General features: G+C 48.6%; 2 protein-coding genes across 20 annotated transcripts in view; one reads left to right on the top strand and one right to left on the bottom strand.

The window, feature by feature from the left end:
- Positions 1-672: 672 nt before the first annotated feature.
- Znf473 (zinc finger protein 473) lies at positions 673-23,018 on the bottom strand. Of its 2 annotated transcripts, XM_021245732.2 has the most exons (5): positions 22,537-23,018; positions 12,164-12,357; positions 8,124-8,247; positions 5,556-5,645; positions 673-3,533 (listed from the first exon to the last, which is right to left on the bottom strand). In XM_021245732.2, the coding sequence occupies exons 2-5, from the start codon at positions 12,221-12,223 to the stop codon at positions 1,153-1,155; spliced, it is 2,655 nt and encodes an 884-aa protein (XP_021101391.1). In that variant the 5' UTR covers positions 12,224-12,357; positions 22,537-23,018; the 3' UTR covers positions 673-1,152. The 2 variants fall into 2 exon arrangements, 1 of the variants encoding a protein (XP_021101391.1); XR_015447175.1 differs by lacking the exons at positions 673-3,533; positions 5,556-5,645; positions 8,124-8,247; positions 12,164-12,357 and adding an exon at positions 12,369-15,987.
- A 93-nt stretch (positions 23,019-23,111) lies between these two features.
- Vrk3 (VRK serine/threonine kinase 3) overlaps positions 23,112-25,919 on the top strand; it is a 31,405-nt gene continuing 28,597 nt past the window's right edge. For 11 of the 18 annotated variants that reach the window (XR_015447178.1, XR_002389817.2, XR_015447180.1 and 8 more), the window contains exons 1-2: positions 23,134-23,258; positions 24,820-24,881. The gene's annotated coding sequence lies outside the window, so the exon portion shown is untranslated. Of the gene's footprint in view, positions 23,259-23,423; positions 23,592-24,819; positions 24,882-25,919 lie in introns of those variants that run through there. The other 7 variants (XR_015447176.1, XM_087200705.1, XM_087200703.1 and 4 more) reach the window with 3 other exon arrangements.

Genomic DNA, 25,919 nt, shown 5'->3' with positions numbered 1-25,919 from the left:
AGAACATTTACACTGGATAAACGGTGAACAGTTCTGTAATCACTTCCATGCACCAATTTTCACCACCAGGGATGTCTTCAGTGTAGTCTGAGTTTCAAGTGGCAATATCCAACACAGCTTTCCTAACTGACCCCGTTAGCAGCATCCGTTCATGAATCTCGCTGTTTGCAGTACCATTAACATCCACAGACACAGCTGGTCTCCCACTATATAAGCAATGGCTGAACTGTAGGAATGTTACGAAAGGGCAGGGGGAGTCCTCTGTGAGAAGTCTGGAAGGTCAGTTGAAAGTTTTAGCCTTTCAAGATTAGACATTTACATGTTGCTCTTGGCTTTCTGTGCAACTGTTAAGAGAGCAGAGAGATGGAGGAAAGGAAAAGGCTAAACACGTAAAAAGAGTAAGGTGGTATATGCCCATAATCCCAGCACTCTGGGAGGCTGAGGCAGGACTGCAAGTTCAAGCCCAGCTTGGGCAAATTAAGAGCTTTACCAAGGCCCTGTCTAAAAATTTAAAAATAAAAATAAAAATAAGAAAGGGCCAGGAATGTGCAAAGACTGAGGGTTCATTCCCCAGTACTACACACACACACACACACACAAATAAAGTGCTAAACAAAAACTTGAAAAGACTTAATAGCAGTGCATAATCTCAAGAGCATCAATTGAGGTAAATAGATTAGTAGTTCTCTTTTAATATAAAAGAGTATATTATACAACATTCATAGCTTACACTAGGTGAGCACTTATTACGTGTCAGGCATTGGTTCTAAGTGCTTGACGTTTATTTATTCAACCCTCAAAACAGTGCTGAGCTAGGTGACTAATATACTCATTTTACAGATTTTAGGACACTGAGGCCCTGAGACATTTTAGGACTTTCCCAAGGCCACTTAGGATGGTAGATGACAGGTGGCATATAACTCAGGCTGGCTCCAGAGTCTACCTCTGAATCCCAATGTTACACAGCTTCTCAATTTTTGGGTTTTAATAAAACTCATGTGCAAGCTTTCTAGTCGATCTTCATTAACAGACTTACTAAGCTGGAGAAGAGGAAGCTTGCAATGTGCTGGCTTCAAATCTGACCTTAAGAGGTATGTTTGAATGTCTGGGACTCTGTTGCCACCTAATGGCTGCAGGTAGTATTGCTGCTTGCTACTTTCGAGCATGAACTCGCTGGTGTCGGATGAGAGTGAAAAAGCACTTAAAGGCTTTCTGACAATGTTGACACTGGTAAGGTTTCTCCTGGGTGTGACTTCTCTGGTGCTGAGTGAGATGGGCACTGAAACCAAAGGCTTTGCCACACACACCACAGGCATATGGCTTCTCCCCAGTGTGAATCCTCTCATGCTGAGTTAGATTAGCTCTTTGGGTGAAGGCTTTCCCACATTCGCTGCACAGGTAGGGTTTCTCCCCAGTGTGAACTCTCCGGTGAATAGAAAGGCACGAGCTCTGGCTGAAGGCTTTTCCACAATCCTGACAAAGGTAAGGCTTCTCTCCTGTGTGAACTCTCCGGTGTCGGATGAGTTCAGCATTCATGCCAAAGGCTTTCCCACATTCACCACATTCAAAGGGCTTCTCACCTGTGTGAGTTCTCAGGTGCTTAGAAAAGCATGAACTCTGATGGAACATTTTCCCACATTCGCTACACAAAAAGTGCTTTTTTGTGACATGAGCTTTCTGGTGCTGAACAAGGTAGTTACTCTGTGTGAATACTCGCTCACACTCGTTACATTTGAAGGGCTTCTTTGTAGTGTGAATTAATTGATGTTCTGAGAGATGAGTGCTTTGGCTGAAGGTGTTGCCACATTCGTTACATTTAAAGGGGTGCTCACTTTGGGAAGGCTGATGTCTGGTGAGGGAGGTCCTGAGGACAACTTCCTCATCCTCACCACATTCATGGGGCCTCTTCCCAGAGTGCACTGTCTGATGGCAGAGGAGCTGTGTCCTCTGGCTGAAGGCTTTTCCACACTGGTTGCACTCAAAGACCTGCACCCTGGTGTGAATCTTCTTGTGCTGAGTGAGGTATCTGTTGCGGTTAAATGCTTTTCCACATTTGTCACACTTAAAGTGTTTCTCATCAGGCCTTGGGTGCTCTCTCTGTCCTAGGTTCTGATCCAAAACTTTCCTGGTCCCATCAAATCTTTGCTTTTCTCTGGCATGGACACTCAAGTGGCAGTTCAGGGTTGAGTTGCAAACAAAGCATTCTCCACACTCTAGACACTCATAGGGGGCTTCGATGGTGTGGATTTTCTGGTGTCGCACTAGGTACTCTTTATTACTGAAGGTCTGACTGCATTCAGCACAGCCAAAGAGCCTCTCCATGGCATGAGTGGCCTGGTGTCGAATCAGGTGTGAGGGTCGGCTGAAACTCCGGACACACTCCTGACACTTGTGGGGTCTGCTGCCTGTGTGAACCTGCTGGTGTTCATGAAGGTGAGTTTTCCAGGAGAAGGCTTTGCTGCAATCACTGCATTTGTAAGGTCTCTCTCTGCTATGAACCTTCTGGTGGATCTTCAGGGTAGAGGTGTGGCTGAAGCCTTTCCCACATTCATCACACTTGTAAGGCTTCTCCCCAGTATGAATAGCCTGGTGTTTGATAAGTGACAATCTCCGCTTGAAGGTCTTCCCGCACTCCTGACACTCTGAGGTAGTTTTTACAGCATGAGTTTTCTGATGTTGGATGAAATGTTTCCTCAAGGTGAAGACTGCCTGGCATGTGACACATTCATAGTGCTTCCGAGTGTGTGTTTTCCGGTGCCCAATAAGATGAAGGGCCTGGGTGAAAGTCATGTCACATTTGTTACATTTGTAGGACTTAGGACTTCTGGGAGTTTTCTGATGCTTAATAGGCTCTCCATGATAACTGGATGGACAGTTGCCACCTTGACTCTTACACGGTTTTTCTCTACTGTGAATTTTTTGATGCCGCTGGAGCTGCATATTCTGACTGAAAGTTTTCCCACATTCCTTACATATGTAGGATCTGTAGCCTCTGTGGGTCACAGGACACACACTCAAGTAAGAAGTCAGACTGAAATCTCTCTGGTCCTCTTGATGTTCGGATGGCTCTTCCCTGATGTGGGTGACCCAGTGTTGGATAAGGTCATTACCGTGGCTGAAGCTTTCTTCACACTCACTGCATTTATATGGCTTCTCCTCTCCCAGGACAACATCCTGCTGCCGCTGGTCTGGGCTGTAGGCAAAGTCACTCCTATATTCCTTTGACTCAGCTAGTGTGAGGCTCTTTTCAGTAACACCCGTCACAGAGTCTTCTCCTATGGAAAGGAGGCAAGGACTCAGGTGGCTCAATTCGTGACTGCTGGATTCTGTGGTACTTTCATTATTGGTGACATCATCAGACTTCTGAAGACTTTCTGGATCTCTCTGCAAATTATCTAACCAGCTCTCATCTAGACAGACTTCAAGTCTGGAGTTCCAAGGGTCATCCTTGTAAAACACCTCCATAATTCCCTGGGAGAGTCCTTCTTCCAAGAAATTCTGCTTCAGAGGGGAGTTCTTGGTCTCAGACATGCCTGAAAGAAAAGAGAGTACAAATGTCTCTTGTTCCCTAGACAGAAAGACCAGAGTTGTATGCTGAGAACAGGCACAAGGGAGTAGGGATGATTGTCTTGAGTCTGCCTGTCTGTCAAGGGGATGAAGAAAAAGGAGTCCTGAATGGTGTCCCATCTGGAACTGACATCACAGAAGACAGCCCATTCTCAGAAGGGTTAAGAGGGAAGAAGGGAAACTGCAGCGATTCAACAGAGGGAGAACCTCAGCCATAGCCCTCACACTTACTTGCCTGCTAGTGAGGTAGGAGATTAGGGTGTAGCAAACAAGCTGTGCAGGCTGTGTTTTACCCAGTGTTCCCTGAACTACAGCTGAGTACCAAGCATTCCTGAGCAGCTGGTGAGCTCCTTTTCCACAGCTAAGTAATCCGCAAAGCAAGATCTGCTCTGATCTGACCCACCCTCCTAACTACAAGTTGTATATTCTCTGGACTCCTTCACCATATATGAGTTGCACTGGCCACTCTCCTCCATACCTCTTATCTCCCTTTCCCCACTCTTTCCTCTTGCACCAGCATCACCTGCCTCCAAGTCCCCCTGTCCATCTCCCCTCCCCCTCCCCCAGTACTAGGGATTCAACTCCAGGGCCTTCACGGTGAGCTACAATCCCAGCCCTTTTGGGGTTTTTTTTTTAATTTTATTTTTTCCTTTTGGTTTTTGAGATACGGTCTCACTAAGTTACTTTGTTGTGCAGACTGGCTTGAACTTGTGATCTCCCTGTCTCCACCTTCCAGAGTGGTGGGATTACAGGTTTGTGCCACCACACCTAGCTCCCTGTGCAGTTTCAGGGCTGCCTACCCACTGAGCATGTCAGAGACTGCTCAGTGCCTCAGCCTGGAAGTGAAACTTGCAAACCAAAGCCTTCCAAACAACCCCTCTTGCCCTGCACTGTTACATCTGCCATCTGTTGCTGCTCTTGGCTCCTGGGCATCTTAAGCCTTCTCTGCACCATACCTTTGGTCGTGATGCTCTCGCTTCATGGAGTACATCATCAGACCCCTCTCACAAAGTGGCATTGTATGGAAATTGGATACAAGGATGCATCAGCTAGGGTCTACTCCCCAGAGAAGCATGCTGTTACAACAGGGAGTAAATGATGACAACAAAGCATGATGGCCACTACTAGAGGAGATTGTGTGTGTGTGTGTGTGTGTGTGTGTGTGTGTGTGTGTGTGTGTGTATTTGGTTGACAGTAAAAACATGGCTGCCTATGCTTGGAAATAATCTATAGGTTATGTGGCAGAAACAGAAATCAGGATCAGAGGCTGGGGGAGCATGCGTGTGGGTCTGCTCCCCTCGTGAAACACTGATGCTAAGCATGAGGCTGTAGAGGGCTCCCATTGTTGAGCTCAGATGCTGAGCAAGAGCAGGGCTGCAGGCTGACTAGGTGGGTATGGTCTCTGGTACAACACCCCATCCTCCTAAGGACACTAAACTGATAACAGAGAAGTGTCCCAGACCTGGGCAAGACACCTGCCTCTGCTTTCTTCCCCTGGTGACAATGCCACCAGGGGTAATACTGCAGGAACTGTCACCACCTAGCTGATGACCCAGAAGACGTCTGGCCTGAGAGACAGCAGAGTAGATACTGTGGACAGCCTGCAGCCTGGTGAAAGTCACTCCCAGAGTTGGCCAACTGCTGTGCCCAGCCCAGGAAGTAAGGATTGGTTATATGAAAGTAGGTAAAAGAGGGCACAAGGCAAAGGTGGACAGACTGACTCAGGGAGTGGAAGGCTTCCCCTTGACAAGTCTGGAAGAAAAGAATGGGGGTGGGAGCGGCATCAGGACAGCCAATGCTGAAGGCCCAGGAGAAGTCTAGCCAAGTCCCCATCTCCCAGAATGAAGGGATGGAAGCCAGCGGGTGGCAGAATGAAGCCCAGAGGCCAAATGTGAGGCATCAGGCACACATAACTCAGGGTTGGGCATGACTGTGGGCAGAGGTCCTAAGGACAGAGGGCACACCAGAGGCCCCTTCCTTCCACTCACCAGGGCCCATTCCTTCTGGGCTTCCCCTCATCAGGGCCACCAACTCTTCCTCACCATCAGGATGGGATGTTGGGCTGGGTCTTGGGGGATCTGTAGAGAGAATGGCATCATCATTAACCGTGATGGGGAAGGTCATCCCAATGCTTTGCCCTGCACACAGCTCCTGGGGTCAGATGCTACATTCTGGGGTCACCTGCCAGGACACTTCTGAGACTTAGGGTTCCCAGAGGTGGAGAAGAGGGACCTAGTCAGTCACCATCCAGAGGGTGAGAGGTGTGACAGCTGGGGCTGGGATCACAAAGAACCTGCAGCAGCTCTTGAGGACAAGCAGCCTGCCACATACTCAGCCACTCATGATTCACCCCTTCGTCATGGACCACACAGCCGAGGGTCCCAGAACCCAAGCGGACCTAAGCCCTGCCCCACAAACTCCTGAGGAAGGGAGCAGAGAGCCATAATCTGGGATACACGTGGCACAGTGGAGAAAGAGCTACTGCTGGCTTTGAAGATGAAGAGGCTGCATCTTGAGCAACACAGCCTCTAGGTGCTGGAACAGGGCAGGGCAAGTCTCCCCTTGGGCCCCCAGGAGGAACACAGCCTTGCTGCTAACACCTTGGTTCTTGCCCAGTTACACCCATTTCAAACTTCTGCAGAACTATAACATGAAGGGCAAGGGTTAAGCCACTGTTTTGCAGTATCTGTAACAGCAACAGTAGGAAACTAACATACTGCTCATGTATACACACAAGTGTGTCCGGGGGAGTCAGGTCAATGAATTTCTTACTGAAAGGCACTGCTATTGTGCCACGTCCCCAAGCTGCTTCCATCTGGAGGCATGTCCGGTGAAAAACTGCTGCAATGTGACAAAAGTCCATCAAACAAGAGATACCACAGCATGGCATCTTGATTTGGGGGGGGGGGTACCGGGGATCGAACTCTGGTCCTTGTGCTTTTGAGGCAGGCAGCAGAAACACTGAGCTAAATGCCCGGCCCCTCTTTTTATTTTTATCATCTTTTGGAATACATTACTCTTCTATTTCTTGGAAAAGAAAAAAACTGTGGAACTAGATCGGGAGAGATGAGAAGAGACAAGTGCAGATGGGGAGATGAGGAGATGAGGGTTTGTTGGGGTTGTGGACCTACACAGATGCACACCTGGGGTGCGGCTGCTGCTTACTCTATGATAGTAGTCTGGATTTTGGTAAGGCAGAGCAGGCCACATGACTGCCCCCAATAAAAACCCTGGTCCCTGAGGGTCTGAAGAGCTTTCGTGTGGACAGTCACACCTCTGGGGGAATTAAGCACATCTCATGTAACTCTGCTGGAGAGGATCCTGGAAGCTTGTAACTGGCTTCCTTGAATTTCATGTGTCCTCTCCCTTCACCCACTGCTCTGAGTCTTTTCATTGTAGCAGTTTAAGGCTGCAAACACCACAGGCTATGTCCCACAAATGCTTCTAGTGAAGCGCCAAACCTAGGCGTGCTGTGGGGACCCTGACAAACTTGGGAAGGTGATTTCCCCTTTGAACCTCACATTCAGAATGATTTGCAAAAGAGGGGCAATTCAACCTCCTTGTGGGGTGACAAGAGCTGGTTTGTGACAGAGTAGCATCTGCCACTCAACCATTTATCCCCTTAGGAACCATTTGTTGAGGCTGTTACAGAAGGTATTGGGGACAGAGCAGTAAACAAACCAGGTCACAAGATCCCACTCCTAAGAAAGCCAGGAAGTTCTCACTCCAGTGATGAAATAAAATGGTTGGAACATGACGGAACTGTGAAGGTCTTGGGGAACAGGCTATGTGACTTGGGTCCTTGTAGGGTCCAAGTCTGATGTAACTTGCTTTAGGAACAGAGGAGTTAGTGGAAAACCACGGGCTTCCTGGCTGTGTGTAGGAAACTCATCAACAGTGCTCTTAAGGCAAGATGACATCTGCTGAAAACAATACAAAGAATGCAGGCATCTGGGTATAGGGAATGACCTGTTCCCCATTAACTTGTTCCCCATTTACTGACCTTGCTGTTCCATGAAAAGTACACTATCCTTACCCCTGTGCTTCTTGCTTGCTAATAAAAGTGGGTCGACTTGTTGAGCCTATCCACTAGAGGCAGGCTCCTCCTGGTCCCCTTGTACTTTGAAGATTGTCTCTGTCTCTCTTTACTCCCCATCGTTCCTCCTTACAGGTATCTAAGGTTCTGATCAACCCTTGACGGTGTATGTGTGCGTGTTGTAATGGGGTTGCAGTTCAGACCAATGTCTCTTGGCCTCAGCACTACTAACACTTGGGGATGGATTACTCCATTGCTAGGAGCTGGTCTGTGTGCTGTGCAAAGTGTGGCAGCCTTCCTGGCTCTACCCATGAGATGCTTGTAGCATCCCCATCCCTGGCATGACCATCTTAAATGTCTCTAGATGCTGCGAAAGTCTCCTGGAGGGTAGAGACAGCCAGCTAAGAGCCACAGGCCTGGGTAGTCATGATTTGGAGCTGAAAGTTCATCTTGTGGGTGACAGAGCACAGGTGATCCCCAAGAAGTGCAGTGCCTAGGCCTGAGTCAGGGTGACACTCACTCAGCATAGGGAGGTTCTGGTAGTTGTCCAGTGCTGTGTCCCAGAACAGGTCCCCCTGGTCCAGTCCTGGCTGCTCCCAATCCTCCAAGGTGAAATCCATGCCCATGTCGTGTGTTGCAAATTCCTGAAACAGTAACACTGTCAGTCACTTGGAGGGTGAGGCAGGGAAGAGCTTAACAGCCCAATTGAAGTGCCCTAGCTCTCAGTTTGCCAGGCCTTTGGCAAAAATCATCCTGTTCTCAGGCTCACAAAAACTCTGATATGTCAAAGCCAGGAAAGCCCTGTATTCTGTAGTAAGGAAAGAGTCTTAGGGTGTCAAACCATAGTCACACAGGTAGGTCTTAAACCCAGGTTTGCCTGGCCCTAAAATCCACTTATTTCCTTTGATTTTTAAGTGTTGGTTCAAGATTTTAATTTACATTATTATAGAAATTTTCAAACATACATACAAGGAGAGTGGCATGTGATTAACTACCATAGGCCCAGCACCCAGGGGTGACCTGAGTTTACTTGCGAATACTTTAGTATTAACAGTAACTCCTCAACATCACTGAACACCTAGACCACATTCAGTCTGTATACACATTAGTCTGAGGTCCCCACGGTGTTTTAGAGTCTTATCAGAGTTACAATCCAAGGAAGCCCATGCCAATGAGTACAGCTTCTGGGGGCACATGCCCACTCCACGTGACCAAGTCCACTGCAGGCTACATGATCACGGAAGGTGCATGTCTGCTGTCTGTCTAGCTTGTGGTGATGCTAACTTCCTTCATTTTGAAACGTTCTGACTGTTAGAACAGAAATTTAAATATTTGAGAAATACTTGAGAAAAAATGAGGCCTGCCTCCCCACCCTAACTCTAGGTGAAATACTGGCTGCTGGGCTGTTCCTTCCAGATTGCCACCCCTGTGTACATGGCACACAAAGGAATGAAAACCACATCTCTTTAGTCTTGGTTGAGGCTTAGCCCCACTACTGTGCCCTGTGGGTGGCCTCTTTGAGCCAGATTCCTGCTTCACTGGTGAAATGTGGCTGATGTATCCCATCTTATCACAAGTACTATGGGAAGTGACTGAAAGGCTGCCAATCGACCAGGTTTCCCATCTCTCTAGGATGGTGAGTTTTTCCCACCCTGTGCCCTGTGACCATTCAGAGTCTGGCTTAACCCCTAGGACCTTAGAAGACAACCTTCTTTGGAAAGAGTGTCTTAAAAAAAAAGAAAGATGGGCTGGGGATTTAGCTCAGTGGTTCCGCCGCCTGCCTCGTAAGCGGAAGGACGCGAGTTCGATCCCCCGTACGGAAAAAAAAAAAAAAAAAAAAGAAAGATGGTCTTCACAGAGGTGACTGAGTTAAGATGAGGTCAGTAGGGTGGGCCCTAATTCAACACAACTGATGTCCCTATAAAAAGGAGAAGTGTCAGGATGAGTACAGTGGCACATGGCTGTAATCCTAGCATCCTAGCACTCAGGAGACTGAGGCAGGAGGATCACTGTGAGTTCAAGGCCAGCCTGAACTATGTAATGAGACCCTATCTAAAAAAAAAAAAAGACTCAAAGAAGATACAGTGAGAAGGCTGGGTGAAGGGTGAAGGCAAAGGCAAGAATTGGTTATGCTTCTACAAACCAAGGAATGAAAAGACGGCCAACAAAACACTGGAAGCTGGGAGACAGGCAGGGAACAGATTCTCCCTTATAGCCCTCAGAGGGAACCAACCCTACCAACACCTTGATCTTGGACTTCGAGCTCCCACACCTGTGAGACAATAAATTTGTGGTATTCAAGTCACTCAATTTGAGGTGCTTTGTTATAGCAGCCCTAGAAAACTACTACTGTCACCACACCTCCAATACTGTGAGTTTCATGAGGGCAGAGACCCCATCAGTTAGGTCCTTAGTGTAGGTCCAGTAGCCAGAATAAGGCCCACACAGTAGGCACACTTAATAAATACTTGTTAAGGCAAGGAAAGCACGCAATCTTAGAACCTGTTTGGGACCTTGAGAAGAGGAGTTAATTGAGGATGGAGCCAATTCTAAGTGGTATGAAGAGATGGGGATGACAAACTGAGTCCTGGTCACTGAGGTAGATGCAGCCAACACCATCTCTGGACATCTGATCATGTGATCCATACACAGTCTTTAGCACTTTAAGCCAGTTTGCATTAGAATTTTTATCTGTAGTTGAAATTGCTCCTACCTATTACCCTGCCCAGAGGGATGAGTTAAGATATTTTTTCGGGAGGGGTCAGATCACAGAGGGCCTTGAGGAGTTTCCCTCCGCTGCAACTACAAGACTATGTTGGACAAGGACCCTGGGAACCATGTGGAAGAAGTAGAAAGACAGGAGCAAAGACTTGAGAAAGCCACAGAAGGATTTTTTTTTTTTTTTTTGGTACCAGGGATCGAACTCGAGTCCTTGCGCTTGTGAGGCGGGTGACTGAGCTAAATCCCCGGCCCTTTACTTCACAGGATTTTATACAAGGAGAGTGACAAACCGGGGCAAACATTTCTCCTACATGCCTAACCCTACTGTAGGTGCTAGAGACACAGCATGTGTCAGACCTGGTCCTTGGCCTTAAGGAGCCTCTGATGGGCATCAAGGACAGAGAGGTACAGTTGTGACAGAGGCAATGGGGCTGTGTGAGCCAGGGGAGAGAGAGAAGAAGTTGCCTTGGGACCAAAGCAAGCTTCTTGGAGGGGAAGACATTCGAATTGGATCATTAAGGGAAGAGCAAGATAGAGAAAGGTTCTCATGCATGTATGCATTCATTCATTCATTCATTCATTCATTCAACAAACACCTCAAGAGGCTTGCCCTGTTCTGGGCCTGTGCTGGGCCTTGGCAACCCAGAGACGAATCTCAAACATTTCCTGTCTTGGAGGAGCATGTAATCTAACAATATGGGCAGGGACAACCACAGCTAAGTGAAACTGTTGAAGTGAAGTCAGTAGACAGTGGTAGGGAGGCACCAGAGTCGGGGATGAGCTTACTGAGTCATGGGGAGAGGGAGGGGACCAAGTTGGGTCTCAAGGACTGTGTAAGACATCACCTTAGAGAAGAGCAGCAGGACATTCAAGCAGAGGGTACAGCCTAGGCCAAGACAGGAAGCCTGGAAAATACAATGTAACATTTTCCACCAGGCCAATGAGAGAGAACTGGTTATCTGGAAAAACGGCAAAAGATGCGGCAGGTGTGGGCTGAACTCAGATTATGCAAGAATGGGCCAAGAAACCTACATTTTATCCTGTAAGCAATGGGGGTTCCTGAAGGATACTAAGCAGGATAATAACAGCATGAGAGCTTAACCTTTAAAAGACTGCCTGGAGCCATTAGGGTTTAAATACAAAATGTCTCTCCCCAGGGACTCCTACTTGGAGGGCTTGATCCCCAGTGCAGCACTGTTCAGAGAGATGGGGCCTAGAGAAGTGACTGGATCCTGAGGGCACTGACTTCATCAGAGGATTAATTCACTTATGAGTTCATAGCTGTGGGTTACTAGGAGGTGGGGCCCAGCTGGTTGCTGGGAGCAGGCCTTTGAACAGAATTGCTCATTCCTAGCCCTTCTGCACTGGATCTTTCCCTTCTGCTTGGCTTCCGGGGCTGCCACAAGGTGAGCAGCTCTGTTCCATCATACTCTCTTTACTGTGATTTATGTCTCACTTCAGGCCCAGAAACAAGGAAAACAAGCAAACATGGATCTCTGAAACTTGGTCAAAATAAACCTTTCCCATGGTGGCACATGCCTGTAGTTCCAGCACTCGGCAGGCTGAGACAGGAGGATCACTGTGAATTCGAGGCCAGCCTGGGCTACACAGTGAGTTCAAGGCCAGCCCAAACTATGTAGCGAGACTATCTCAAAAAACAAAAACCAGAAAAACACTAAAATAAACCTTTCTCTTTCAAGTTGTTTTTCTCAGGACTTTGGTCACAGTGATGAAAAGCTGATGAACACGGGAGATGCCATGGTATGGTGAGCTCAGGACAAAGAAAGGCTGGTTTTCCTTTGGTAGTGGTCAGTTAAGACGGAGAGACTTTGAACTCACCTCCATCATAGTTGCCTGTGCCCAGTGGCTTTTTTTAAGCTCCTCCTCCTTCTCTTCCATGTTCCTGCGTGGTAGAGCTGCACAAAGGGAGTTGTAAAAACGTCTTCCTTCCTCCTGTAGCTGACTCCTTGTCCATGCCAGATGAGCCCCCAAAATGTCCAGAAGTAGGAAGACAAGTTCCAACCTGAGTCTCCCTGTAGGAACCACAATTATATTTACTGAAACTACTCCAGTCCTACATTTCCATTTTGCTTTAGAATCTACAAAGCAACTTCACAACTGCTCTTAGCACTAACTGAATACACATTTGGGTGATATGGTAATGAAAGTCTATAGCATTGTTGGGGCCTTTGATTTTGCTCCCTGCCATATTTTAGCACAGTACCTACAGTATAGTAGTGTCTATAAAGTATCTGTTGATAGAATGAATGTGTCTCTGTCTGAACCAATGGATAACAGTCAGGTTTGGATGCCAAATTTAGAAAAAATATATTTGATTCTCAGTTTCAGGTTTTTGTTTATTGAGATTTTATAGGTGGTTGACCTATAACAGATGCTAACATTTACTGAACCATGTGGTTTCTCACAAAATAGAGATTAAGCCTCAACTGACAAGTATAATGCAGTTGACAGACATTTTATTTGGCCCACATAGTGTTGGCAGATAAAACATTATGAAATAATAAAGAAAAAATTATGAACGAAAATTCTTTAAGCAGGCCCCCACTTGAACATTGGGAAATTTCACCTAAACCAGCTTCTGAAACACTCTAGGACAATGCTGGTGAACCTATGGCACTCCTGGTGCAGCCAGTTGTTTATCACTGAAAACTCTAAAAGCCTCACCATCACTGTGCTAGGATTTGGCAACACTGGGTCTGCATTCCTGCAAACTGAGTTCACTGGTGCTGGAGGTAGGCCTTTCAGATAGGCCAACGGCCCCTTATCCCTCACCCGGCAGGTTCTCTCATCTTATATGCCTGGCCCTTACAGACACCTGAGTTTGAGACTCTGTCTATAGTTTCCAAATCACATTCTGTCCCCATTTCATGCACCCTCATGATATAGGAAATAAAATATGAAAATATCATACCTCCCAACCTGTTAGATGTCTGACATGCTGAGTTTGTGTTCTCTAAAAATTGAAGAATGAATTGTAGAACATGGAAGGTGAAAAGTAGGAAAATATTTATTGAGAGGATAGCTCCTGAGAAGCAGGAGGGGACCAGAATGGAGAGCTGGGGACCCCACGTTCCAGAGAAGTTTTATAGAGCAAAACCCACATGGTCGGTACAATGTGGGTTACAGCTATAATTAGCCAATAAGTTTACAAGTATAGTCGCATACATAATAATCCAATGAGGAAACAAGTTGCGTAACAAGTGTGCATGGAAAGAACAAAGATTTTCCTAAGAAATGACAGGTCTAGAGGTCTTGGATACCCATTGAGGTGACTGATGTCTATCTAGACTTCATTAGGCCCAGAGTTTGTCTTCTGAAGAGGTATGCAGGCCTGGTCTCCAACAGATGTGTCTCCAGCCACAGTTGTGATATGTTTCACCTTTGTCCTGACTCTTTCGAGGGCCTAGCCTGTGATATCTGACTGCCTGTAATATTTCTACCTGACTTAGCTGTCTATTGTTATGCCCAGATCGCGAAGTCCCCAAAGACCACCAAGGAGCCGATTCTGATGCAAACATACGAGGGTCGTTTATTCAAGCTCGAGCACGGGCTCACAACCATCACCGACGCAGCGGATCTGGATTGAGAGCCCCAAACTCCAAATCAGCAGAGTTTTTATTGCGGTTACAGCCAGTACAGCCAGGATAGGGGGTTTTCAGCTTGGCATCTCTTTTTTTGATTGGATGACATTTAGGTAGGGTACCTTGTCAATCTCCTATTGGTTGATTGTGTGGGGACAAACCACAAACGGTTGCATAAGCTATCTAAAGGAACATCTGGTAACTTGGGTACTTTCCTCCTATTTGCTGATTGGCTGTTTCCAGGGGGAGTTTGTTAGGGGCAGTTAGCCAAAGTACATCCTGTGGTTTTTCCTGGAACCAGGGTTCTGCACCCGGTCAGGTCTTCACAAGATGGAGGTCCTTTTTTAAAATGGAGTGGCTTAGGTTTCACGTTTCACATTCCCCCCTTCTCATGAGCCTGATGAGACCCAATCATGGGTCTCGAGGGGTCATTTCTAAGAAATCTCCCTCTGAAATAGGTCTGTACTGGGAGTGAAGGACCATGAGGCTAACAGCATTGACATGTTCCCGAACAAAAGTTACCAATCTATTGAGAACACAGGGACCAAAGGTCAGTAAGAGGAGCAAGATAATCAGCGGACCTGCTAGGGTGGAGATCAGAGCAGTGAACCAAGGTGACTGGTTGAACCAGGATTCAAACCAGCCCTGACTTTGTTCCTGCTCCCGTTTTCTTTTGGCTAAACCTTCTTGAACCTTGGCCATTGATTCTTTGACTACCCCTGAATGGTCAATGTAAAAACAACATTCTTCCTTAATGGCTGCACAGAGACCTCCCTGTTGTAAGAAAACTAGGTCTAGGCCTCATCTATTCTGCAAAACCACCTCAGCTAAGGAAGTCAGGGATTCCTGTAGGTGGGAAATAGAGGTTTCTGGTCTAGCTATGTCCATGTCTATGGCAGTCCTCAGTTCTTGGTAATGTCTATTTTGAAGTACCAGGGAAGAAACACCAGTACCAGCTCCAGCCAGCCCCAGCCCCAAAAGCATAGTCAAGGTGATGGCCGTAATGGGCTCCCTCTTGGTACGCCCTGGATCCCCAGACAGATGTCGGTAGAATTCATCGTCTGTGTGGTATAGCATTTTAGGAACCAGCTGTACCAGGACAGAGTAATCTTTAGACTGATTAAGTACTGAACCATGAACACAAGGAGTTAACCCTGTGGAACATGCCCACCAACCATCGGAAGGGGGAACCAAGTATTTTGATGTCCGTACCTGGACAGTCCTATTACATAGGTGTTGGTGGGTCTCAGGCATGTTGCCTATGCAGAGCCCTTGTCCTGCTACTGATTGCAGAGTCAAGTGGGCGGAACCTGCCTGTTGCCATCTACATTGAGTGGGTTGATCAGATTCATTGTAGCTTCCTTCAATGGCTATTCCTTCATAATAGGAGGGCTTAATATCATAACATAATCAACAGGATTGCATAAGGTCTGGTCTGGAAGCATTTAGGTCTTTGTAGGTCTGTCCCAACAGGGTTAAGAGGAGGTCCTCTTGTCTTGCGGGCATTCTAATAGTATTATCTTTAGGAAACAGGAGGATTGTCTCGGGGGCCCTTGTGGTCAGCTTTGGGACTGGGGGAGCAATAACTTGGTTGGGTCCGACTGGTTCGGCCCATTTTTGATATGACCATCTTACAGTAAAAAGAATGCCTTCATTGTACCCAGAAACGTAAAGGCGGAGGCCCCATGTACGGCCAGATTCCCAATTAGTTGTTGATTGCCCCTGTGGTAAAGTCTATTTTAAGGGGTATACAGTGAGTTTTATGGCAGACTGAAAAATCCTGTTGCCAGGTACCTCTAGTATAGTTCCTGGAAACTGATATAAGATCTTCTTTACCGGCCGGGTTTATCCAAGGGGCACTGGTCTCACATCCCCATGCAGCACAAAAATAGTCTCAGGACGTCCCGCAGCGCTGCCTCTGCTTGGAACTTCTGGTCCTGGGACAGACATAATAGTCTATCCTCCACAATCAAGTGCGGAGGCATCAGGCATGGCAGCCATATCCCGCTGAACAGTCATCTGTAGCCCTCTGCCCGGCCAAATCCGAGTCCCATCCATCCCCTGCAATAGAACAGAGATCTAGTATAAAAGTGGGTCACCAGGTCCCGGGAGGAGCATTTTTCTCCTGGGAATGTATGGTCCTACTGGTTTCTGGGTCCGAGATAGTCCATGTTGTGCACTGAGGCGCATGCGGGGTAGTAATGGTCCCCAAGAGAGGTAGGAAGAGAAAAATCAAGACCTGGTAAGTTTGAGTTTTAAGGGATTGTCGGCACTGTGGGAAACCTTCCATTGTGGCACGCAGTCCTCACGGACAAGCAAACGGGTCTGCAGGACAGACGTGGGTGTAATGTACCCAGGTGGCAACTCTGTCAACCTTGAGAGCAGTGGGAGTAGTCAGAACCACGATGTAGGGTCCCTTCCAGCGAGGCTCAAGGTTCCCCTGGCAGTGTCTCTTCACATACACCCAGTCACCAGGTCGGTAGCGGTGTGGTTCCAGGGGAGGTCCTGACTTGTACAGGGCTCTCAGTTTCAGCCAGATGTCCTTGTGAGCAAGGTGAAGGGCTCTTAGGGACATCAACAAGGAATGATCATCGAACTCAGCACTTCAGATTTGAGATTGGGAATAACGGGAGGGGGAACACCAAACATGATCTCAAAAGGGGTGAGTCCCAACTTGTAGGGGGAGTTGCGGACTCAATAAAGGGCATAGGGAAGGAGGGCCACCCAGTCCCCGCCAGTCTCTAAGGTCAATTTAGTTAAGGTCTCTTTTAGAGTCCTATTCATTCTTTCTACCTGTTCTGAACACTGGGGCCTATAAGCACAATGTAATTTCCAATCTGCCCCGAGTATATTGGCTAAACTCCGACTCACTTTGGACACAAAAGCTGGTCCGTTATCCGACCCTAACAAGGCAGGAAATCCATACCTCAGTAGCAGGTCTTCCAGGATCTTCTTGGCAACTATCTGTGCCGTCTCATGTTTCATGGGAAAAGCTTCCACCCATCCTGAAAAGGTGTCTATAAAGACTAACAAATACCTGTAACCATAGCGTCCAGGTTTTACCTCAGTGAAGTCCAGTTCCCAGTATGCACCAGGTTTGTCTCCTCGGAGCCGCTGTCCTGGGCGGCTATCATTTCTGGCGGCGTCAGTTAGCTGGCAGGCCTTGCAGTTGGTCACTATCTGTTCAATCTTGTGATAAGCGTCCTCGATCAGGATCTCAGCGTGGCGAAGCATCTTTTTGGTACCCATATGGGTGGCTCGGTGCATCTTGGAGAGGACCTGATTTCCCATTTCTTCCGGTAGGATAATTTTCCCATCGGCCGACCAACACCAGTTGTGGAGGCATTGGATCATGGGGAGTTGCTTAATCCATTTTAGATCTTCCTTAGTGTATTTGGGTTCATCCAGCAGGCGAGCATCACCAGGATCAGGCAGAGTGACCATAGCTGAGGTCACAGTCAGGGCCACTTCTCGGGCTATCTGATCTGCATGGCGGTTGCCCCTGGCCACAGGGGTGTTGGCTTTCTGATGCCCTGGGCAGTGGATGACTGCCACCTTCTTGGGTAGCCATATGGTGGTCAGGAGGGCCAGAATTTCCTCGTTTTTAATACTTCTGCTCTCTGCCGTAAGGAGCGCCCTCTCTTTGTATATGGCCCCATGGATGTGGACAGTCGCGAAGGCATAGCGACTGTCCATGTAAATGTTTAGCTTCTTGTCCTTCCCCAAGGTTAATGCCTTTGTTAAGGCAATGAGTTCTGCCCTTTGCGCAGAAGTCCCTGCTGGCAGTGGCTCAGCCCAAACAACAGAGTCCTCTGTGACCACCAACGCCCCAGCGTACCTTTTGCCATCCTGGACAAAACTGCTCCCGTCTGTGTACCAGGCGTTTTCCGCATCAGGGAGAGGCTGATCTCTCAAATCTGTCCTGGTGCTGTGTATTTGAGCCAAGATCCCAGCACAGTCATGGAGTGGTGCTTATAAGTCGGGGTCTCTGGTCTGCAGATTTGGGCCTTTTTGGCCGAGGCCCGATACCCAAGGCCTCCCAGGGTTTTTAACAGGTCCTGGGTCCCCTTCAAGCAGGTCTGGTAATCTTCTGCCACTATTAACAGGTCATCTGCATATTGTAACAGAGTCAATTGGAGGTGCTGGGAGCAGAACTCACCCAGGTCCTCGTGGAGGGCCTCATCGAAGATAGTGGGGGAGTTCTTGAACCCTTGTGGCAACCTAGTCCAGGTAAGCTGTCCGTTGATGCCTTCTTCAGGGTCCGACCATTCGAAGGCGAAAATCTCTTGGCTTTTGGGGGCCAACGGAAGGCTAAAGAATGCATCTTTGAGGTCCAGGACAGTGTACCATTGATGGCTGGGTGGCAAAGAGCTCAGAAGGGTATAAGGGTTAGGGACAGTAGGGTGGATGTCCATAACCCTTTTATTGATCTCTCTGAGGTCCTGGACTGGTCGGTAGTCTTTGGAATTAGGCTTTTTGACTGGTAGTAAGGGAGTATTCCAGGCGGACTGGCATGGCCTAAGGATTCCCTGAGATAGTAACCTCCGGATGTGTGCAGTGATCCCGGCTCTGGCCTCGAGGGACATGGGGTATTGGCAGACCCGCATTGGGTCAGCCCCGGTCTTTAGTTCTATGAAAACCGAGGGTCTATGGCTAGCCAGCCCCATCCCACCCATCTCAGCCCATGCCTGTGGAAACTGCAGGAGCCAGGGATCCATGTCAGTGGCTGGACTCTGGGGGCCTTGATGTAACCTGTATTCGTCCTCAAGGCTGAGCATTAGAACCTGAATCGGCCTCCCTTTTCTAGTATTTCGGTCTTTCCAGGTTGAAAATGAATTTGAGCTCCTAATTTAGTGAGCAGGTCTCGACCCAATAAGGAGTAAGGGCAATCAGAAATAACTAGGAACGAGTGGGATACCTGGCCCACACCGAGGTCCACTGTCCTTCGGGTAGTCCATGAATATTTGTGCATGCCTGTAGCTCCTTGGACCCAAGAGGTTTCGCTCGAGAGGTGCCCTCTCGGTTCGAGGAGAACTGAATGCCAAGCTCCTGTATCTATTAAGAATTGTATGGGGGTTCCCTCCACTTTTAGGGTTACCCTGGGTTCAGGGAGGGGGTCTGAACCCCATCCCCCCAATCACTCAGTTCATCCATAGCCAGGATGGGGGTCTTACCCCGTTCCTTTTTCTTGGGACATTCTTTGGCCCAATGTCCTTCCTCTTTACAGTAAGCACATTGATTTTTCCCCAGGCAGGGGCGTTCTCGACGGTCTCGCTTACCTTGGCCTTCCTTCCCAATCTCTCAGAGACAATCTCTCGGAGGCGACGTTCTCGTTCCTTCGGTTCCCCAGTGGTGGAGGCAAGCAGGATGCAGGCCAGGTTACGTGTCTGGTGATCATTAGCTCAAGCCTGCTTGTCCTCAGGGCTTTCCCTGGTGTTGTAGACTCTCTCCGCCACCGCTATTAAGTCCTGGATGGACTTTTCTTCTAGCCTATCTATCTTTTGTAATTTTCTCCTAATATCTGGGGCTGCCTGGTTAATGAAAGCCATGATGATAGCAGCCTTGGTCTCGGCGGCCTCTGGATCCATGGGGGTGTATTGGCGGAAAGCCTCCATGATCCACTCTAGAAAGGCTGCCGGGCTCTCTTCCCTACCCTGTTGTACATCTCCTACCTTTGCCAAATTAGTGGGCCATCTTGCAGCTGCTTTGAGACCTCCCAACAGAGTCTGGCGGTAGATCCGGAGCCTCTCCTTACCTGTGGCCGTGTTAAAGTCCCAGTCTGGGCGGGAAAGAGGAAAGGAGGCGTTGATGAGGTCTATATTGGTGGTAGGTTTGCCATTGGCGCCCGGTACCACCTTTCTGGCCTCAGTTTGGATTCTCTCACGTTCCTCCGTAGTGAAGAGGATCTGCAGCAACTGCTGGCAGTCATCCCATGTGGGCTGATGGGTGAACAGAACTGTTTCTAACAAGTTAATCAATTCCCTGGGGTTGTCAGAGAACTTAGCATGCTGAGCTCTCCAGTTATAAAGATCACTAGTGGCGAAGGACCAATAGTGGTGAGGCTGATTCCCGTTATCATCGGGTGGCCCTGTTCCCCGCAACAGAAGGACAGTGGAATCAGCCGGTCCCATAGGTGAGGCTGCACGTCGGCCTCGAGTGTTCTGGGCTGGACCAGAGCTCCCTCCCACCGCCCCAGATGGCCCCGGGGGTCCTTCCAGATCTTCGGCCTGGGGTTGTGGTCAAGGGGGCTGGTAGGGAGGGGGAAAAATAAGTTCTTCATCTGTCCCCCCTTGGAGGATGGGATAAAACGGGGCAGACGGGCTAGTTTCGCTTCTGCCGAGCGATCTTTCCTTTCGCTCCTGAACCGCTAGCACAGTCCCGAGCTGTTTCTGAGGGGACAAGAAAGGTTTTATCCAAGGTGGGGGGTTGAGGACCAAATCCTCCCAGACCACAATGTAGGGCACCTGGTCTGGATGCCCTCCCTGCAGGCGGAAGATGGCGTCCTTGACTCGGTGTATCAAGCCGAGGTCCAAGGACCCCTCTGCTGGCCAGTTGGAGACGAGGGTTGGCCATTTGGACCTGCAAAGCGTAATTAGTTTGCCCTTCTCGATCTCTATACTTAAGTTATGTGCTCTCTCTCTAACTTTCTTGAAATGATCCGTCATCAGAGAAAGTGGAGTCGACCGAGTCTGTCCCATCGTGTCAGTCTCAGTCAAATGAAAATAAAAAGCAATAGAGAGACAGGTCAGCCACACAGACAAACGGAAAGCAAGACTACACAGTCCTCCAGGCGTTCGGAGGCAAAACCGAAAGTAGGATGACGGCTTCACGCCGTGCTACAGGAGCGACCCGCTTCGTCCGTTCTTTAGACTCAAAGTAACCAGGGGCACTCCGTCCCCACCAGGGGGGGTCTGGGACATCTCCCAGTACCCCGGATCGGCGGTCCGCCCGCGCGTCCGCTTAGACCTGTAGCCGATCACCTCAGAGGGCGGCCGCGACGACAGACACACTGACAAGAGACAGACACAGAGGTGCTTACCGGCCGGTGTTGACCCTCCGGTTCAGGGGTCCTAGGAGTCTTGGGGATCCCGGACAAGCCCCCAAATGTTATGCCCAGATCGCGAAGTCCCCAAAGACCACCAAGGAGCCGATTCCAATACAAACACACGAGGGTCGTTTATTCAAGCTCGAGCACGGGCTCACAACCATCACCGACGCAGCGGATCTGGATTGAGAGCCCCAAACTCCAAATCAGCAGAGTTTTTATTGCGGTTACAGCCAGTACAGCCAGGATAGGGGGTTTTCAGCTTGGCATCTCTTTTTTTGATTGGATGACATTTAGGTAGGGTACCTTGTCAATCTCCTATTGGTTGATTGTGTGGGGACAAACCACAAACGGTTGCATAAGCTATCTAAAGGAACATCTGGTAACTTGGGTACTTTCTTCCTATTTGCTGATTGGCTGTTTCCAGGGGGAGTTTGTTAGGGGCAGTTAGCCAAAGTACATCCTGTGGTTTTTCCTGGAACCAGGGTTCTGCACCCGGTCAGGTCTTCACAAGACGGAGGTCCTTTTTCAAAATGGAGTGGCTTAGGTTTCATGTTTCACACTATAATACTCAGATCTGGGAAGGAAGAGATGGGGTGGGGGTCGAGTGTGAGAGGGTCCTCAGGTGAGGCCACCATCACCAAACTTGTGACTTAAGCCAAGCAAAAAGGGGGCTCAAAAACCTGGGGCCCTGGAGTCTTGTCACTTCTCAGTGGGGGTCCATGGTCAGATAATTTATCCTCTCTGAGCCTCAGTTTCCACATGTGCAAACTGGGACAAATACAACACAGCAGATTCACAGTCCTTTTGCTACAGTTCCAAAAACCAAACGGATCTAAAAACCAGAACTGTACAGGCTATGTGCAGCCTTTAGTATGCACATCTTTTCCCACAGAAATATTTGATGACCAAGAATTGCCCTAGATTCCTCTGGAGGTGGTGGTGGTGGTGGGGGGTCCTTAATTATGAAATATGCACCAAATTCTTTCTAAAATCTGAAAACTTCCAATTCTCGAGATGACCCCAGTGTCAAGGGCAAAGTATAAGACCCAGGACCTCCACTTAGGTCTCAGTGCTGGTGTGAGGTTAATAGAAAAGATTCAAGAAAGGCAAGGCTCCTGATGCACAGAAAGCACTCATATAAATGTATTTAAATACTTCGACCTCAAGAACTCTAATTCTTAGCCGGTAATCTCAACACTCAGGATTGAGGCTCAGGCTGGAGGATCGCCGCGAGTTGAGATCCGCCTTGGCTACATAGTGAGTTCTAGACCATCCTGAACTTACATAGTGAGACCTTGCTTCTAAAGGGGGGGGGGGCGTATTTTCCCTTCAGGATCCTGCCCAGATCTACCGACTTCAGCTAACTCATTCTTCTGCCTGTCTCCTCAACCAAAAGTAGAATAAAATAGCATCACTCCTCTCCCGGATGCCCGTGAGGACTGGAAACCGCATTAATAAGACCCAGCCGAAGTCGGGCCACTGGATTCTGTCAGCCCTCGAAAAGGACCGAGCCTGCAAGCCTCCAAGGTTTTTGGGACCCCAGCCACCGCGCGCCAATGTACCTCGAGATTGCTGTCCGACGGGTTAATAGACGTTTCCCGTCCTGGGCTGCGAAAGAACAGGAGACCCAACCGGTCACGCGCACCTCCTCACAGAAACTTCCAGCGCCCAGCGAAGAGCCTCGAACTCCTCTAACCAGGACCCTCCGCGCCAGGCAGCGGGACTGTATTTCCCAGAGGGCTGTGCGGGAGCCTATATCTATCGGCTCCACCCGCTTCTTCATCCTCAGAGGCCCCGCTGAGTACTCTGGGAAGCAGGATAAATAAAGAGGACTAGGTGGCGTCAGGGTTTTTTAGTCCAACTTTTACCCTATTAAGGGACCTTAACCCACTCCTGCCTTTCCTAAACTTTTCCAATTCTAAAGAGACAACAGAGGGTTCCCATGGAGACCCGTTGAGGAAGAAGTGGAAACTCCTGAAACAGCGCGCGAAAATAGGGGGAGGAACTAAAGCATAATGTAATCTGATTGGTAGCGAGGTGCCCTGTAGTTCATCTTGATTGGCCTCGTACTGGTACATGCGCAGTAGAAGGAGCAAGAATTCCGGAGTGGAATAGGGCCACTCCGCGAAGGCGTCTGGGAAATGCGGTTCCAGATAGGTACTGCCTGGGCGGGTAGCTGGGAAGTCAGCAGCGCCTGCGCGGGCGTCGACTGGTTGTGGGGGTGGAGGATGCGCGCGCAGCGCCTCCGGCCTAAGCGGAAGTTTCCGCTGGACAGCCAAAGAAGGTAAGTCACAGTCCTTGCGGGGGATCGTAGAGTCCGGCCGCAGAAACCAGGGACCCTATCCCCTCTCCCCAAGTACAGGCGTGAGAAGGCGAGGCGGGGCCGCGGGAAGTTCCCGGCCGCTGGCCACAGCTCGGTCGCGGTGCCTGTGACGTCATCACCTTTTGTGGGAGGTGGAGCCCCGGCGGGCTGGCGTCCCGACGAGCGAGGACCCTGGTAGCTGAGACACGGGCCGCCCCTCACCCTGTTGTACCCAGAGAAGATCCTGGCGGTGGGGGTGGTTAAACCGGCGGTGGTCGGGGTTTGTGAGTGTTTAACTGACGCCCCGCCCCGGCAGTAAGTCATCCGAGGCCGAGTCGCTGTCACGGTTGCTTCTTGTTGGTACTGGGGATCTAACTCAGGACCTTGCGCTTACAAGGCAGGCGGCAGAACCACTGAGCTAAATCCCCGGCCCTTGTCATGGTCTTTTGTATGCCTGGGGTAGAGCAATCCTTTAGCCTTGCCCTTTCACCGTGCTGTCTTGAACCCAGGAGGAGCACAGTAGTTGACACATAGCAGATGTTAATATATAGTCGTTGAATAGCTACAGTAAGTGGATGAATGAATAAAGTCTGGCCAGAGAATTGGAGCCTGAGGTTTAAGCCCTCAGCTGGCCGTGTGATCGTAGACAAGGGACTTCAGCACTCTGAGACTCTTCTTGTTCATCCATCCATATTATTGAGCTCATTCCGGAAGTAAGACTCTGTGCACAGATACTTCTATTTATTCTACATGTGGGGTGCCTACTCCCATAGGACAGTTCTTTTTACAATTTTTAAAAACTCCCCTGCCCTAGTTTACATTCTAATGGTTATGATGCAGACCCAAAGTAAAAAGTAAATTGTGGGGCCGGGGATTTGGCTCAGTGGTTTCGCCGCCTGCTGCGCAAGCGCAAGGACCCAAGTTGAATCCCCGATACCAAAAAAAAAAAAAAAAGTAAATTATGTAGTAGTTACAGGTCCACAATACTTTACCTACTTCGAAACCCCAAAAGTTGTCAAAACACAAAGTTTTTTCTGCCTTCCAAATCTCTTGGTGTCCCAACTGGACCTAGCCTTTGCTGGCAACACCCGATCTGATCTACCATGAATCTGTCATCTTCAGAGATTTGCTGCACAAATCATACTCCTATGTCCTGTCAGTAGTTAATATATAATATGTTGTAAAATCTAAAAAGTTGCAAATATTCAAAATTCTGAATGTTGAGACACACCTGTCACGCACACCTGTGGGAAGAGGTAGAGGGAAATGCAGGTGCAGATGTCCTGGGGTTGGAATCAACTGGCCTGTGGCCACTTGCTAGAAATGAATGGAACAGAATCCTTAGAATAGCTAATGTTTCTCAAGTGCCCACTGTGGGTTGGTACTATAAACTTCAGAACCCAAGAGTAAATGCCCAGTTCTCAGTTTACAAATGGAAAAACAGGCACAGAGGTGTTAAAATTCTTCTGTAAGGGTTGTTATAATATAGCACAGTGGTGGAACACTTCCCAACCATGCCTAAGGCCCTGTGTTTAATCCCCAGCACCACAACAAGAAAAGAAATTGCCTCCATCAGTAAGTGGCAGAAGCAGGATTCAAACCCAGGCAAGTTCATGTTCTTAACCACTGTATCTTTCTCTTTTGAAGCAAAAAAAAAAACAAAACACAAACCTTTGGAGATGATGCAGCCAACTAGGTAATTTTGACTCTGAACATTGGGTCTCTGGCTTGCTGTCTAGACTTGCCTGCCAGGGGCCTCTCCTGCCTTCTTGGCAGGCTTTTTTTGTGTGGAAGAGACAATCCATCTATTCACTTAGCAAACATGGATCAAGTATTTGCTCTGTGCTAGGCTTGGCTGAAGCTCTGGGGATTCTGTGGTGAACAAGGCAGACTAAAGTTCTTGCCATCTGGAAACTTCTGTTCTAGCTAGAGGAGTCAGCAGTAAGTTTGTCAGGTGAGGACAAGCACATTGAAGACAGATAAAATGGGGTAAGGAGGACCGAGTGTGCTACGAATAAATCATGTCAAAGAAATTCTCACTGAGGTGATGTTTGAACAGAGGTCCTGGGGGCAGCAATGTTATTTAGCAATGTTATTTATTTAGGGAAAAGCAGGGAAGCCAGTGTGAACCAGAGGGGGAGTGGGGAGATAGCAAATCATAGGCCCTGGTAAAAATTTTGGCCTTCACTGTATCTGAAATGGAAACCATTGCTGGCTTTGAAGAGGAGAGGCAGGGGCTGATTTTCAGTGGATCCCTCACTGCTGTTTTGAGAGCAGACTGTAGCAGGGAGGGTAGAAGTAGGAGTTCTAGTTAGGAGGTAACTGTGGTAGCTCAAGGGAGCAATGGAGGCCTAGACTAGGCTGGTGACAGGATGTAGGAGCTGAGGGCTCCATGGTTTAAAAACCCAGTATCTCTCCTGGCCTGGTTCCACATTCAACATAAGCTTCTAGATGAAAATCTTTGAGAATGTTCTGACCTGCAGCCCTAAGAAGCCAGTCTAGCTTTTCATTTTCACTTTGTAAGTTGGTACCAGATTAAGAACATGAACTTTAGAGCTCCGGGTTTGAGTTCTTTTCGAGGTGAGTGGCCCTTGAGCATCAGTTTGTGGGCCTGAAAGATGGGATGATTTTCCCTCTGGTTCT

This window comes from Heterocephalus glaber, unplaced genomic scaffold (genome assembly GCF_053883595.1).
Source record: "Heterocephalus glaber isolate CG9 unplaced genomic scaffold, H.glaber_assembly_v1.0 deba00001744, whole genome shotgun sequence".
Classification (NCBI taxonomy): domain Eukaryota; kingdom Metazoa; phylum Chordata; class Mammalia; order Rodentia; family Bathyergidae; genus Heterocephalus; species Heterocephalus glaber.
The sequence above is the reverse complement of the archived record's forward strand: the minus strand, read 5'-3'. Positions and strand labels throughout refer to the sequence as shown.

Bases quoted from the DNA above. Each gene is read 5' to 3' on its own strand.
- Znf473 (XM_021245732.2), bottom strand. From the start codon at position 12,223: ATGGAAGAGAAGGAGGAGGAGCTTAAAAAAAGCCACTGGGCACAGGCA. The intron at 8,248-12,163 runs GTGAGTTCAAAG...TTACTGTTTCAG, and splicing joins CACAGGCAACTATGATGGAG to GAATTTGCAACACACGACAT. The intron at 3,534-5,555 runs GTGAGTGGAAGG...CTTTTCTTTCAG, and splicing joins CCCAGAAGGAATGGGCCCTG to GCATGTCTGAGACCAAGAAC.